Source organism: Nomascus leucogenys, chromosome 14 (genome assembly GCF_006542625.1).
Source record: "Nomascus leucogenys isolate Asia chromosome 14, Asia_NLE_v1, whole genome shotgun sequence".
Taxonomy (NCBI): Eukaryota; Metazoa; Chordata; class Mammalia; order Primates; family Hylobatidae; genus Nomascus; species Nomascus leucogenys.
In genome coordinates this window covers 27,529,518-27,544,893 of record NC_044394.1, presented here as the reverse complement: position 1 = coordinate 27,544,893, position 15,376 = coordinate 27,529,518, and the positions used below count along the sequence as shown (strand labels likewise).

General features: G+C 37.2%; 1 protein-coding gene across 7 annotated transcripts in view; it reads right to left on the bottom strand.

Moving 5' to 3' along the window:
- Nucleotides 1-15,376, bottom strand: part of EHBP1 (EH domain binding protein 1) — a 354,447-nt gene that overhangs the window by 60,906 nt on the left and 278,165 nt on the right. For 4 of the 7 annotated variants that reach the window (XM_003262441.3, XM_003262440.4, XM_030828366.1 and 1 more), the window contains one exon: nucleotides 5,493-5,640. In XM_003262441.3, the coding sequence (XP_003262489.2) occupies nucleotides 5,493-5,640 (148 nt within the window). The remainder of the gene's footprint in view (nucleotides 1-5,492; nucleotides 5,641-15,376) is intronic. The other 3 variants (XM_030828368.1, XM_030828363.1, XM_030828367.1) reach the window with 1 other exon arrangement.

Genomic DNA, 15,376 nt, shown 5'->3' with positions numbered 1-15,376 from the left:
CTCCCCAGTAATGCTGAGTGGGTTAACTCAATGTTCATATATGTACTGCTAACCTTAGATAAAAGGATTACTATTTGGGATGGCAAGAGTAAAAAGTGATCTATACAGCTCAGGTCTTCTTAAGAATGGGTTTCTACTTTCTTTCGATTCATTGACTTCAGTTTTACAATCAACTTTGAATTCTTCTGAACAGTTAATGTTACATATTTCCTAACACCTGTAAGAAATGCTCTAACTGTATTCTTACAGAACTTAAGTGCATGTGCATGTGTGTGTTTAAAGATACTACATAATATAAATGTATAAATATAATATATCTTTATGGTTAAACACTGAAAACCCAGTAGGTGAACAAGGCAGAAAGTAAACTAGAGATCCATTATACAACAGAAGCTGGTTTGCAAGTATGCTATGTACTGTGTGTGCAGGAAAAGGTAAAAGGAGATTAGATATGCACTGAATGTGAAAATGCATTCCAGTTGACACCGCACAGCACGATAAGTAAAATAGATATCCCAACAATGTGGTCAATAAGGCCAGTCTTATACTTTTTATTTATAGATAAATTGAATGAAACCAAGATATCTGGTGACAGTTAAAAAAGAGAGAGAGAGAATATCTGCATTTTTTAAACAGAAAATGAAGTTATCATTAAAAACATACTTAAAAATTCCAAAAAAATTTCTCACTTATGATTTTTAAAATTCTCAACAAAGGTCCCCATAAAATTCATTATTTTTGAGGTTATTCTACAGAAATCAAACAAAAGATAGGAAACATAATGCAGATATTATGTTATTAATAAAAGCTAAAAATAAAAATTATTGAAGGCCTAAGATATTATTTCAGCTCAACAAACTTATTTTCCATAACTGAAATAATAAGGATCATGCAGACATTCTAATGGGCAAAATTAAAAAAAATTTCTTCATTCATCCAAAATGCAAAAGAAAATATACTACTTTGTCTACATAAAAAAGAGGCAAAGGCCGGGCGCAGTGGCTCACGCCTGTAATCCCAGCATTTTGGGAGGCTAAGGCAGACGGATCACCTGAGGTCAGGAATTCCAGACCAGCCTGGCCAACATGGTGAAACCCTGTATCTACTAAAAATATAAAAATTAGCCAGGCATGGTGGCGGGTGCCTGTAATTCCAGCTACTTGGGAGGCTGAAGCAGGAGAACTGCTAGGAACCCGGGAGGTGGAGGTTGCAGTGAGCTGAGATAGCGCCACTGCACTCCAGCTTGGGCAACAGAGCAAGACTCTGTCTCAAAAAATAAAAAGAGGCAAAAATGTCAGTTTAAAGTTAAGCAAATCTAATCTAATCTAACTAAACCAAAGTTATAAGCTATGGAATAAATAATAACAAAATGTATCAAATATAATATACTTTATAATATATAATACATGTGCTATATGACATGATATGTAATATCATCTTAAAACAAGGTAGTCACCTTCCTTGCAAATGTGCCCATAGACCATTAACAAAAATTTAATATATATTTGGCCAAAATAAAACATTAATAAATTCCCAAAGCAGAAATTTGGGTCCTATTCCCTGACCACAATACTACACAACTAAAACCAAAAATACTAAACTTTATCAACATCTGTACCTTGTCAGGAAAGATTCATACAACCCACATCGTTTGTTACATAGAATGAGGAATTTAAAATGAGGCCATCACATGTCTACAATTACAAAATGATGCAAAAATAAAAAAAAATGTATAATACACTACCTGATTTTCTCATAAGCCCCACAAGTATGTCAAACAGAGGGTAAGTGAAAGCTAGGCTATGGCTGCTAGGAGAGGTGTGATTCTGTTATTTACACAAGAATCAGGCTATTTCTGGTTGCAATAGGATATAAGTCTCTTGATTGCCTGAATATACAGTTATAGGTGACCTAAAATACCTTGTATGTATTTTCTGTGGACACCATGAAGCTGAAGACACCTCACCTCAAATTTAGTAATTTCTCACAGAGGCTGGTTGCTTGGTGCTTGAGAACAGAAAAAGTAGGCTTTCGCAGGTGAGTTCAGGCAGTGGGTATGAGTGATGATCACGTTCAATACATTCCCCAGGCTGTGCATCCACCTTGTTATGTCAGCTCTTCACTACCCTCTTTTATCACTCTGGACTACTGCTTCGAAAATCTTCCTACCCTAGTTCTCCATCTAGGCTGGTCTCAAGTTATTTCTCTCTCTTCCTTTCACACTACTCCTTAGCAAAACTTTTTTCAGACCTGAGGATTCCTACTAGACCCTAGGAGAGTGGACACTAATTTGTTAATTCTTTCCCCTGACTTAACAACCTCATCAGGGTCATTTTTACTTAGAAATTAGACTCTTGTGAACTCAAGTGAATTTTGAATTTGCTATGCAAGGGTGAGCAAACTACAGGCCAGGGGCAACATCCAGCCTACTGTCTTTTGAAGGTAAATAACAACCAGGCTCATTCATTCATATATTGTTCAAGACTGCAAAGGGCAGTTCAGGCTACAAAGGGCAGAACTGAGTAGCTGGGACAGAAAGCACATGGCTTACAAAACCTACAGTGCTCTGGCCCTTTCCAGGATGTTTGCCAAATCCTGGCAAAGCACAATGGCTGGTACTGTTTGATAAATAAATGTATATGAATCATTGAATTTCAAGAGGAATTTTACCTTCCTCCTTGTCCTAAAGTTTTCTCCACAACTCTCACTCTCAATAGCTAGGGCTTAGACCTTGAGACCAGAGGAGACCTAGTCTGTTCCATATCTCTTTATGAAGACAGGCCAAGACCCACCACTGAGGACAGGAAATAGGCCTGCATCATTTGTCTTAGGTCAACCTTAGTTCTCACAAACAGACTACCATTTGGTATGTAGCTGCTTCCAACATCCAAGGTATGCTGTGTCCTATGGGAAAAATAGACCCTGGTCACTTTGGTCTCCTTCAGGAATAAGAAACCTGACTCCTCAGGAGGTTCTCATAAGTCATTTGTCAAACCCTGCCCCTTCTTCATTTCACCTGGCTTTCCTTGTTCCAGTCTGCATTTCCTTGCCAACTCTATAGATCCAATCCTCATTTGTCCTTTGTTTACTTTATTTACTTTGATTGTTGAATGATGGCAAATTCAGATCTTTACTGTCCCTCATTACCAGGCAGCAACCACACTTTGGTTTGCAACATTGACAGTCTCCTTGCCTAGTCTGGTCCTGGCTTATCCTCAAGTGTCGTTGGATTATAAAGACAGGACCAACTATATAGCTGACACATCCCATATCATTAATAGGATTTTTAATTCTTAGCCTTCCCAGCACTTACAAGTCATTTAGCATTGTTATCTGCTCACTACTGGGAAAAACAAAAAACAGATACCAAATGCCCCTTCATCCTATTATTACTTGTTCTCCTACATGGCTTTATGATGCCACAGGAAGGTGGCATTAATAGCTTCAGGAAGCCTATCTGGAGCATAAGAATATGGTGTTTTTCCATGACTCAAAGATATAAGGAGGCAAAGATTTATTAAGACTTACTTAGAATATCTGGAGATTTTTATGATAAAAGAAGCACCTAATTATTAATGATAAATGACAGCAAATTGTCATAGTATTACACAAATGTAGCTGTACATAATTACTGATCTTACTATAAAGCTGTAGTAGAGAATGTACAAATTGCAATAAAAATCCTGCATGATAGCTGCATGATAGGAGTTGAAAAGGGAAGATGACGAATTTTTTTTTTTTTTTTTTTTGAGACAGCATCTCACTGTCACCCAGGCTGGATGACAGTGGCATGATCACAGCTCACTGCAGCCTCAACTTCCTGAACTCAAGTGATCCTCCTGATTCAGCCTCCTGAGTAGGTGGGACTGCAGGTGTGTGCCACCATGTCTGGTTAATTAAAAAAATTTTTTTTTGTAGTGGGTGTGAGTTGATTGAAGGTACTGATTTTTTTTTAAAAAAAGACAAGTGAAAAAAATTAAAATAATTTTTTTTTTTTTTTTTTGGTAGAAATAGCGTCCTGTGATGTTGCCCAGGCTGATCTCGAACTCCTGGGTTCAAGTGATCCTCCCGCCTTGGCCTCCCAGAGTGTTGGGATTACAGGCATGAGGCACTGTACCTGGCAAGATGGGTTTAACTAAGATACAGACATTCTGAGAAGACCAGAGGGACAGATACACAGCTGTGTGGGAAAGGAGCTTTCGAATTTATGACATGGAAGATTAGACGTTATAAGCATTAGAATTTTCTACAGTAAGCTTCTAAGATAAGGAAACAATAAGAAATAACAGCAATAAGTTTCAGTTTACTTTGAGGAAACTTATCATTGACCTGGAAATAGCTTACCTTTGTTTCGGCCCTCTTAGTGAAGGGTCCTCAAACCCAGGGCCATGGACCAGTACTAGTCTGTGGCCTATTAAAAACCTGGCCTAACAGGGTGAGTGAGCATTACCTCCTGAGTTCGGCCACCTGTCAGATCAGCAGCGGCATTAGATTCTCACAGGAGTGCGAACCCTATTGTGAAGTGCACATGTGAGGGATTTAGGTTATATGCTCCTTATGAGAATCTAACTAATGCCTGATGATCTGAGGTGAAACAGTTTCATCCTGAAACCATCCCTCCTTACCCTCCTGGTCCGTGGAAAAACTGTCTTCCATAAAACCAGTTCCTGGTGCCAAAAACGTTGGGGATGGCTGCTCTAAGGTCTTATTCGAGTCTTCACTTGCCTACTCTTCAGAGTGATCTTTGCACTCTAAGATTAACTCAGGGCAAGTATCTGGCATGTTTTAGTAGATAAGTAGGTTATATTCCTTTGAAATAGAAAGCTCACAAGCCTTGTGAATATATTCTTCTTAAAAATGTAAAATGTTCCAAAGATGTCCAAATTGAGCATCTCTGAAGTTAAAATTTAAATTCTCTTTAATTTTTTATATATATATATATAGCCCTGGTCCCAACATCAAGCTTAGATTAATCTCTGCAGATATTGAAGAAGACCCTCTCAGAGTAAGGAGACTAAGAAGAAACTGAGATGGGACTTCTATAAACTTCTAACATCTCAGGCTATAATGCCAGAATATTGTTAAAGTTACTTTCTAAAGATCTTGTTTTAAGTGAAAATCTTTTATGACAAAGCTCATCGCTAATTGTGCTATGATTTAGATGTTAGGGATTCAATTACATTTTACATACTCCTAATACGATTAATGAGGAATCATGGGGTATCACAAACCAAGGTATGAGTTTTTTACAAAAGCATATTCTAAGAGAGTATTTCTTGAGTATTTTTAAATGAAGCCAAAAAGTTGATGTGGAAAACAGCAACAGTTATCTTCTAATTTACTATGCTTCCTTTAGGTGTTTTGCAACATATCAATAGGTTAGAAACTTTATATTTTTGAAGCAACATTTTGAAGTAAGAATAAAAAGTCCCAAAAGGTCCACTGTGGATTTCTGGGTTGTCTGTAGAATGATACAAGATTCTTTAACTCACCTCCAGATGCCTTTGACCTTTCTTTCAGCTTTTCTGCAGCCATTTCACCATAGCTGGGAAGTTCTGACATCTTCACTCCAGATCGAGCTTCTGCTATTAGCTGACGAGCTCTCTCTCTCAGCTGCCGACGTCGCTCTTCATCTTGCTGCTAAGATATATTGAACAGTTGCCAACTCAGTAATTGACAGAAATGCAATTTCATTTTCAATCTGATCATCATGATAGTAACTGGTTTACAGCATGGTGCTTGGCCTACATTATAAATAGGATGCTCTATATCAGTTGGATGTCACACCATTTTTAAAAGACATCCTAGAATCAGATTTTTAAAAACATTTACAGATTATTGTATTAAAATGTCCATTAAAAATACAAACTAAAGAATGGTAATACATATTACTGAGAAAATATCAGAAATTATTATTAATAAAAGAATCCAGCTTACAGAAAAAAGTCACAATACTGAGAACAGAATTTTAATTCATATTTTTTAAGAATGTAATTTAACTTGCTATTTTTGAATAAAGGCACAGAGCAGTGGCTAAAAGACATCTTTGATAGCAGAAAATGCTGGTACAATATGCTGATCAAATACTATATAGGAAATGGCATATTTAGGGGGCTAGAGTAAGAGTAGGGATAGTTTATCAGTACATAATTTGATTTAAAAACTATCAACAAGAATAATCCAATAGTGATGTGAAATTCTTTTTGGTAACTCCCTCTCTCCCCAAATGTATACTGAGAAGAAAAATTAAAATCTAATGTGGTTTCTGATATTTAAAATAACAAGACAAATAAGAGAGTTGTTGACTACTAAAAAAAGGATTATTGGCCGGGCACGGTGGCTCACACCTGTAATCCCAGCACTTTGGGAGGCCAAAGTGGATGGATCACAAGGTCATGAGATTGAGACCATCCTGGCCAACATGGTGAAACCCCGTCTCTACTAAAAATGCAAAAGAATTAGCTGGGCATGGTGGCACGTGCCTGTAGTCCCAGCTACTTGGGAGGCTGAGGCAGGAGAATCACTTGAACCCAGGAGGCGGAGGTTGCAGTGAGCTGAGATCACGCCACTGCACTCCAGCCTGGCGACAGAGCAACACTCTGTCACACACACACACACACACACACACGGATTATTAATATTATGAATCGCAAATAATCAGTGTAAAACCGCTTTGTAAATTGAAAAGCATATAAAATACGGCATTATTGTGATAAAACAAAGACTGAAATAATCTGGCCCCAACATATCTTTGCAGGGTTATCTCCCCTTAACATCTCCGAACCTCCATAAATCTTTACATCTATTCATACAGAATTGTTTGTATCATGTAGCTTCATGTACTTGTGGCTCTGAGTGTGTCATTTCTTTTTCTCGGAATGAGCTTCTCTCACCTTATTTAATTTCTACTCATTCTTCCAGTTTCAGTTTAAATCCACCAAACCTCCCCTGACTATCCCCCCAACCACTTCCCTATGAAATAAAGTAATCCTTCCTCTATGTTACTTCAGTACTTTATGTGTGTCTATGTGTATATGTTATTTTTTTAAACAACACTTGTCAATTTACATTATAACTTTGTAGGGATGCCTCCCTCACATTAGAGTTGAACTATAGCTGATTTACCTTTGTATCTCTGGTCTTTAGTACATAATTTGTGCTAGGTGCTATAACCATTTCAAGCATGAGAATGTACTATATACTATTTATACTCTCAAAAAACTTATATAGAGGAAGAGAAAGTAACAATGTTAAGGCAGTATGATCAAAATAACTTAAGAGTTCAGAAAAAATAGAACATTTTTGGCTGAGGGGCAAACAATGCATCATACCATCATGGATTTCAAGTTGGGTCTGAAGAATGAGTAGGATTTGGAATGGGTAGAGATCGAAGTTGGTGGTTAGGTAGGTCAGTGCAGGAGAGACAAGGAGGTAGGAACAGTACAAAAACATAAGAGGCAAGGAAGCATATGGTGAAACATAACCTAGTTTTCCTGAACATAGGGCAAAAACAGTGATAGACAAGGCAAGAAAAATAAATTTGAGGAGATACTTTAAAGGCCCTGTCCAACAGGGAGAGGTGCTTTAATTTTATTCTAAAGACAGCAGGACCACTGCTGGGCTTTGTTTTTATGCATGTCTTTTTTTTTTTTTTTAAGTCTAGGGGAATCATCAATTAGAGGTGTATTTGAGAAAGATTAATCAGGCAATGGTGCATAAAAGAGACTGGCATAGAAGGATGGCAATGGACTAGTTAGGAGGCTCTTATAAGAGTCCAAGGAAACTGTACTGAGATACAAAACTAAGACAGTGGCAATGGGAATAGAAAGAGAAAACTGTAATATATTAGAATTAGAGGCACCAATTCTTGGTAACATAATAGATGCAGAGGGAGGGAAAAAAGACTCAGAAATTTTAAACTTAGGCAACTAGTAGAACTGTGATGCTCATAATAGAAATAGAAAAACTAAAAGGAACTATGAGAAGAGAGGGAAAGTCTGTGCTAAGACATACTGGGTTTGAGAAGCTGGCAGGACATCTGAGTAGATGTTAGTAGGTAGTCGAGAAATAAAATGGATACTAGGATGTGAGGTCAGACTATGACTAGAGAGCTGATGAGTTATAGGAATCCATGAAAGCATTTGAAGAGGCACCCCTAGAGAAAAAGGAGGGACACTGACTAAAACATGTAAAACATCTATCTATACGTACAAAAAAGGAAAAGAGGACACAGAAAGAGGGAGAGAATTAGAACACTGAAGTATCCAGAGAATCAAAGTAGAAGAGGCTTTCAAGAAAAAGGAGTATCAATTGCAGCCAATGTTAGAGGTTAATGAGTCTGAAAATTTTAAAAGGGCAATGAAACTTGGTGAGACATTGATGTATTTTAAACCACATTAAACAGTCTGTTGCCTTAAAAAACAAACAAAACAAAACTTGGTGACATATCACTAGGGACAAGGGTAGAAACCAATGGGTAGAACTCAAGCCCAGGCAATTTTTTTTTTCACAAATTTCTAGAGAAATCAAGTAAACCATCAAAATTAATGGGGGTAAGTTAATGGGGATGTCCAACGGACCCACGGACGAGCTTGAAGCTCCCAGTAGAGAACCAATTAGAAGAATCCAGTAGAGAGACAATTTCAGTTTCAAAAAGAAAAATGACTGCAATGAATTGAATCAATGAGGTCACACACTGAATCAAGGAAAATTCGAGTCCAATATGACATTCAAAACATAGAAGGAGGCCGGGCGTGGTGGCTCACGCTTGTAACGCCAGCACTTTGGGAGGCCGAGGCGGGCGGATCACGAGGTCAGGAGATCGAGACCACGGTGAAACCCCGTCTCTACTAAAAAATACCAAAAAAAAAATTAGCCGGGCGTGGTGGCGGGCGCCTGTAGTCCCAGCTACTCGGAGAGGCTGAGGCAGGAGAATGCCGTGAACCCGGGAGGCGGAGCTTGCAGTGAGCCGAGATCGCGCCACGGCACTCCAGCCTGGGTGAGAGAGCGAGACTCCGCCTCAAAAAAAAAAAAAACAAAAACAAAAAACAAAAAACAAAACATAGAAGGATATAAAAACTCATTTGTTACCATTTAAGGCAGCTTTTGAAATAACTCCTAAAAAGTAGTAATTAAAGGAAAAGAATAAATTATTTTGTATTTCTAGTGGGAAATGAATTTTAGAGTAACAAAATATTCTCAGTCAATAATGGAAAGCTCTACTATATATATATATATATGTGTGTGTGGGTATGTGTGTGTGTGTGTGTGTGTATACATATATATATATACACATATATATACACACATATATATGTACGTATATATATATAGCAAACCCATCCAGGCTGGAATGCAGTGGTGCAATCACAGCTCACTGCAGCCCTGACCTCCCAGGCTCAAGTGATCCTCCCACCTCAGCCTCCTGGGTAGCTGGAACTACAGGCATGGTGGCTGTAGTTTAAAAAAAAATTTTTTTTTTAAAATTTTTGTAGAGACAGGGTCTCCCTGTGTTGCCCATGTTGGTCTCAAACTCCTAGGCTCAAGTCATCCTCCCACTGGGATTACAGGTTTGAGCCACCATGCCTGGCCTAGCTCTACTTTATAAGATATCATTTAATAATGCCCCTAAAAGGTAGAATTATAAAAAAAATCACTTTGCAAATCATAATGAATGATTCTGGCAAGGATCATCAACTGTTATTAAAGCTCTTAGGTAAATGTCTGATGGGGAACCAGATAGTCATGCTGCAGCCAACTGTATTTTCCAAAGATGGCCACAACAGTTATCACTCATCCCACATGCTCTTCTGCAATGTGACCTTGCCACTCCCTCAATAAGAGGAAGAGTTTAATTCTTCTGAGCCAGCTTCAGTGACTTGTATGTAAGAAATAGAACGCCGAAGTGTTGCAGGTGATTTCCAAGGCTAGGTCGGAAAAGGGCATACCCTTTCTGCCCAAGCTGTCTTGAAATTGTTATATTCTGTACTCTTTCTGAGAACCCAGCAGTCATACAGTGAGACGACTAAGTTACATGTAGGTGCTTCAGTTGACCATTCTAGCCAAATTCAGCCTTCAGTCATTCTGGCGTAGGTCCCAGACATGTGAATGAAGAAGGCTTTAGATGACCTCAGACTCTACCCATTTTGAGCCACCCCCAACTGTTAGTCTTCCTAGCTGATGTCTCAGACGATGTGGAACAGAGACAAAGCATGCCCACTGTGCCCTGTCTGAACTCCTGACCTACAGAATTTGTAGAGCATAATAGCAAGACATTTTTTTTTTACGTCACTAAGTTTGGGGTGGCCTCTTACACAGCAATAATAACTGGAACATATGCTTAAGTAACACCACACAGACTACTTTTAGTTGCAAGGGGAAAACCTAATTTGTAAAAAGAGAGATAAGAACTAGATCAGAGATTAGGGACCACAAATCTAGCATCATTAATGTTGGGTCAATCATATGCTATATGTTGTTTGATATGAAGCACATGAACTGCACACCACCTATAATATTCTACCAAAAATATTTAAAGTGAATCCACTCAACCTTTAGATATAATTTCATGTTTATCATAAGCACAGGGGATAGAGAAGCAGGATAAATGACACAGCAAGACAACAACCAAATAGATCCAGAAGGTAGGATATCCCAGACAACTGACCTGGTCATTTTAATAAGTCAGAGTTAAGAAAACATATGCATAGAAAGAGATTTGGAAGGGTATACGCAAAGTTGTCATGGTGAAGATTTCTGGGTATCAAAATTTGATATTTTTATTTTATTTTGACTTCATTTTCTAATTTTCTATAATACACATGTACTACTCTTATAATAAAAATTATTTTAAAAAACAATCTCGACTAGTCATGGTGGCACACACCTATAATCCCTGCTACTCAGGAGGACTGCTTGAGTCCAGGAGTTCAAGACCAGCCTGAGCAACTGGGCTACATAGCAAGACCCTGCCTCAAAAAAGCAAATCAATGTGATGGTATGCTTCCTGAAGTATATATTGTGGTAGAGGCAAAAGAAGAGAGGTCTAACATTCAAGTGAAATTTTATTAGTATCTGGAGACACAAGCTTATTCATAGGTGAGGAATAGTATGCAATAGGCATAGTGAGACTGAAGATGCAAGAAAAACACAAAAAAATCCTGTTTACTATCAGTATTTCTTTTTTTTCATTTTTAAATTTGAGACAGGATCTCACTCTGTTACCTGGGCTGGAGTGCAATGGTGCAATCATAGCTCACCGCAACCTTGACCTCCCCAGGCTCAGGTGATTCTCCCACCTCAGCCCTGCCTCCACCCGGAGTAGCTGGGACCACAGGTGTGCGCCACCATGCCTGCCTAATTTTTGTAATTTTGGAGAGATGGGGTTTTGTCATGTTGCCCAGGCTGGTCTCAAACTCATGGGCTCAAGTGATCCACGCACCTTGGCCTCCCAAAGTGTAGGGATTACAGGCACGAGCCACCACACCTGGCCCACTATCAGTGTTTCTAAACTTGAAAAATATACTAGGAATAAAAGAAATTACAGGATTGATAATGGTGAGTTTGATGATGGCTGCTGCTATCTCCTGAGCATTTATGTGCTACGTGCTTTATGTGCATAATATTTAATTTTCACATCTTTATTTTTACCAGTAAGAATACTTAAGTTTAGAGTCACAACATTCCACAGCTAGACCTGATGTCAGAGCCAGGTGTTCAGCTCAGGTCTGTTTCACTCCAGAGCCCTTGTTCTTAACCACTAAACTATATAATTCCCAAAGTATCAAATTATATGATCAAATGAGGAAAATGAAACTTTTACTAAACTTTCATCTTCCAAACTTATGAAAAGTTAAGAGTACTAACAAAAACCATTATTTAATATGCCTCAGGCAACTAAGTTTAGTGTATTTCACTGAGTGAATAATAACTTCTTACATAGCTGGAATTTGGTGATTCAAACTAAAATGAAGGGTCATTTTTACTGAGTTAAAATGAAATAAATGATTCTAGTTTTCTGAATATGAAATGGCAACCTAATTTTTTTCTCACAAGCTATCACCTCCTCTACCCCCCATAATACTCCCATCTGCAAATTTTTCCGAGAGCTTACCAAGAGTGCAATTTAAAGTAGGCAATCCTTAATAAAACCAACTCCAAATACTAATTAGAAACACTTTATCAATTTCCATGTAAATTGTTTGTTTGTACTTATTTACTCATCATTGTTCTCTACACAATAGAAAAAAATGCAAATGAACAAATCAGAATGTAGCCCTAATGGGACTTTCTGTTTATAACCATTAGCCCAGAGGTGTGCTGTAATTCAATTCTCAAGTAGCAAGATTTAGCCTCATTAACAGACTGCAAGGGCAGGTTACAACTCATAAAACCCTACAGTAAACAAAGTTTATGGACACAGCACAAAATCTTGAGCCTGATTGACAGAATTCTAGTTCCCTATCAGATTGCCTTAATTTACTTTTCTACTAATGTCCTAACACCACAGAGACAATTTTGTTTGGGCCTGAAGCTCTCCAGTGGGATGGCATATCTGTGTTGTTTGTTTTCTCACCCTTTAACTTCCCTTAAGACAAAAAACCAACTGAGAAAATAAAAGTTAATTGTTAAGGTCATGAACGAAAAGCTTGTAATTATAGTAATTGATTATGCCACCAATTTTAGTTTAATTGATAACACTAATTTTCAGTTTATTAGTCTCCAGGTTCATTATAAGTAAAACGAGTTCATTTTAATTTTTATATGTAGGCTCCATTAAAAGATTTTTTTGCAATAATATTGAAAGAATAGATAGCAATAAAATCTATGCATTTTTTTTTTTTTACTCAAAATAGCCATACTGTTTATGTCTAAGGATAAAATGACCAGAGAGTAGGGACAATGATTATCTTATTATTTCTGTATAGCATTCAGCACAAACTGCTCAAATACGTTCATAATATTTCTGAAAATGAGTTTGCCTAAACCTAAGAAATGTATTTTTGGTATCTGCTTTGACCATTCCTCTTTCAAAAAAAGACAGTGACTCATAGCTGTAAGTAAATCATGTTTACCACGTGTGTGGGAAAAAAATATCTATTCACCGGGTTGCAGAGGCAAGGCAACTTAGAAAACTGCTGTTACTTAAAAGATAAGCATACTTCAAAAATCCAATACATAGGAAACCCATATATCTTTCATTTACTTATGTAGTCTAGATAGACTTAAATAAATTGTAGTTAGACTTCCGGTTTCTAAGAATGGGTCTGATGACATTCACCTTTTCCTATATGGTATTATTTAGAGTTAGACTGAGTTATAAAGGATAATCTTGCTTTTGTAAGATAGATGTGTATTCTTTGGAGGGTTTGATAGAAGCCGTAGTTTTGGGAGGTCTCCCTCTCCATGACTATCTTTTTACAATTTGTAACAAATTTTTGAGTAAATACTAGTTCTGTGCCCTGTGTGCTCGCACATGTATATGTGTTGTCTCATTTACTCCTTACAACTCTGTGAGATAGCTGCTATCATTCCAATTTGATAAAAACTGAATCTCACTTAAATATACCGCCCAAGGTCATATATCTTGTAAATGGCATAGTAAGAATTAAAATCAGTGGCTGTTTGATATCACAGCACTGGCCCTATCTATTACATAACTGCTATTCAGAGCATTTTCTGAGGCCCTACAGTGATTATGATTTTTTAAAGCCCCAGTTCTTTATGTATACTTGGGCTATACAAATCAGTTTAAATTTCCCTTTGTGCCAACGAATACAGAGAGATGATGAGCAACTAATTTGTTTACATTTACTTAAAACTTACGTTCCCAACCTTAAATTATAAGACTTTAGAAAAGTGATAATGTATTTAAGCTTTGCTTTTCTCTTTGCTAACATCTTCATGATAAGGCAAAAGTCCTGTTACGGTGCAAAAAGAGCCCTGTTTCAATCCAATGGATTTGAAATATTCAAATATAGATGGATCAGAATTAACCACTTTGGACATAAATTTAAATAATATTTAGCCCTTTCACAGCATGTCTTCGAGTTACTATTTTCCTTATCATTCTGAAATGGTCTACAATCTGCCATACATAGATGCACTAGTAAAACTTGACAATTTAAGGACAAACTCTTCAAGAATAAGTAATGTAATTCCTTGTTTCCTTTCCATAAAAATGTATTGGTATGCAATTTTTATATTTCACAGTTCACCGACATCTAGGCAAGCTTTCTTCCACTGCTTCAATGGTGCTACTTTTAATTTTATCCTCCTTAGTCGTAGTAATTAAAGTGATCAGCAGTGGCATCCCAGCGGCTTTGACACAGCTACAACCCCCTAGCAGACTTTTGCTTTTGAGGGGAAGGGGAAGAAAAAGGCTGGAGTTTCATTTCACAGAGAACAAGAAAATCAAGCTTCTCCAATCCCCAACTTTATTCAATTGTTCTTTCAGCAGCCTTTGGATCTTAAGAATCAAATAAAAATGGCTGCCATGGGGGGTCCTTTTTATACTTGCCGCAAATGTCACCAACTGACATTACTTTAGCCAAAAAATGATGCCATGGATTTGTGAAGGTGAATTAGAACATGAGAAACTGTCAGTGTAGCTGCTGAGATCATTACCCACCCAAGGATGTCTTTCATAATATTAGATATTTTTATTCAATCTGCTGAAAAATACAGATTGAGAAGTCTTTCTATTTAAGAAACATGTCTACACACATTTTCATGAAATAAGCTTTAACAAAACTTTTAAAACATATTATTTCAAATAATGTAGTTTGTATCCACACTCTTTGTAAAATTGTGTTTATAACATAAAAAAGCACTGTACTTCTACCGACAAAACCCCACATTTCATCTTTTACCTCCCTCAAGAACATCCTGTGCTTATTTGTTTTGTCTTCGGTGTTTCATACAGTCTTAGTAATTGAACTTCAATTAATTGAGCTAAATAAATTTTAACCTATCTAAATTTTTTTTAAAAAGTTTTACTTAGAGCTGCTAATATTTAACAGTGTTCTGTTCTCAAAATGGTCCATGAAATTCCTCAATTTTGTAGTAAACTAAAAGAACTTGACTGTCACCCTTTCATCATTAGACAGGGGGCAAGACTCTGCTATTAGGCATTCAGAATGGACCGAAAAAAAAAAAAAAAAGAATTCTGTGTTTGTCCAGAGGCAAGGATTACCAAAGTGTGCCTACTCACTTACTATGAAAGATAGAATTAAATAAAAAATAAAATTACAAGATTTTAGAAGGTTTAGGTAGACTAGATATTTTACTGCCAGCTTGATCAGCTCCTGACTGAATAAATAGGATTTAGGGTGAAACATTAAAACTGTTTAGCAGATCTTTTCAACCCATTTCAAAC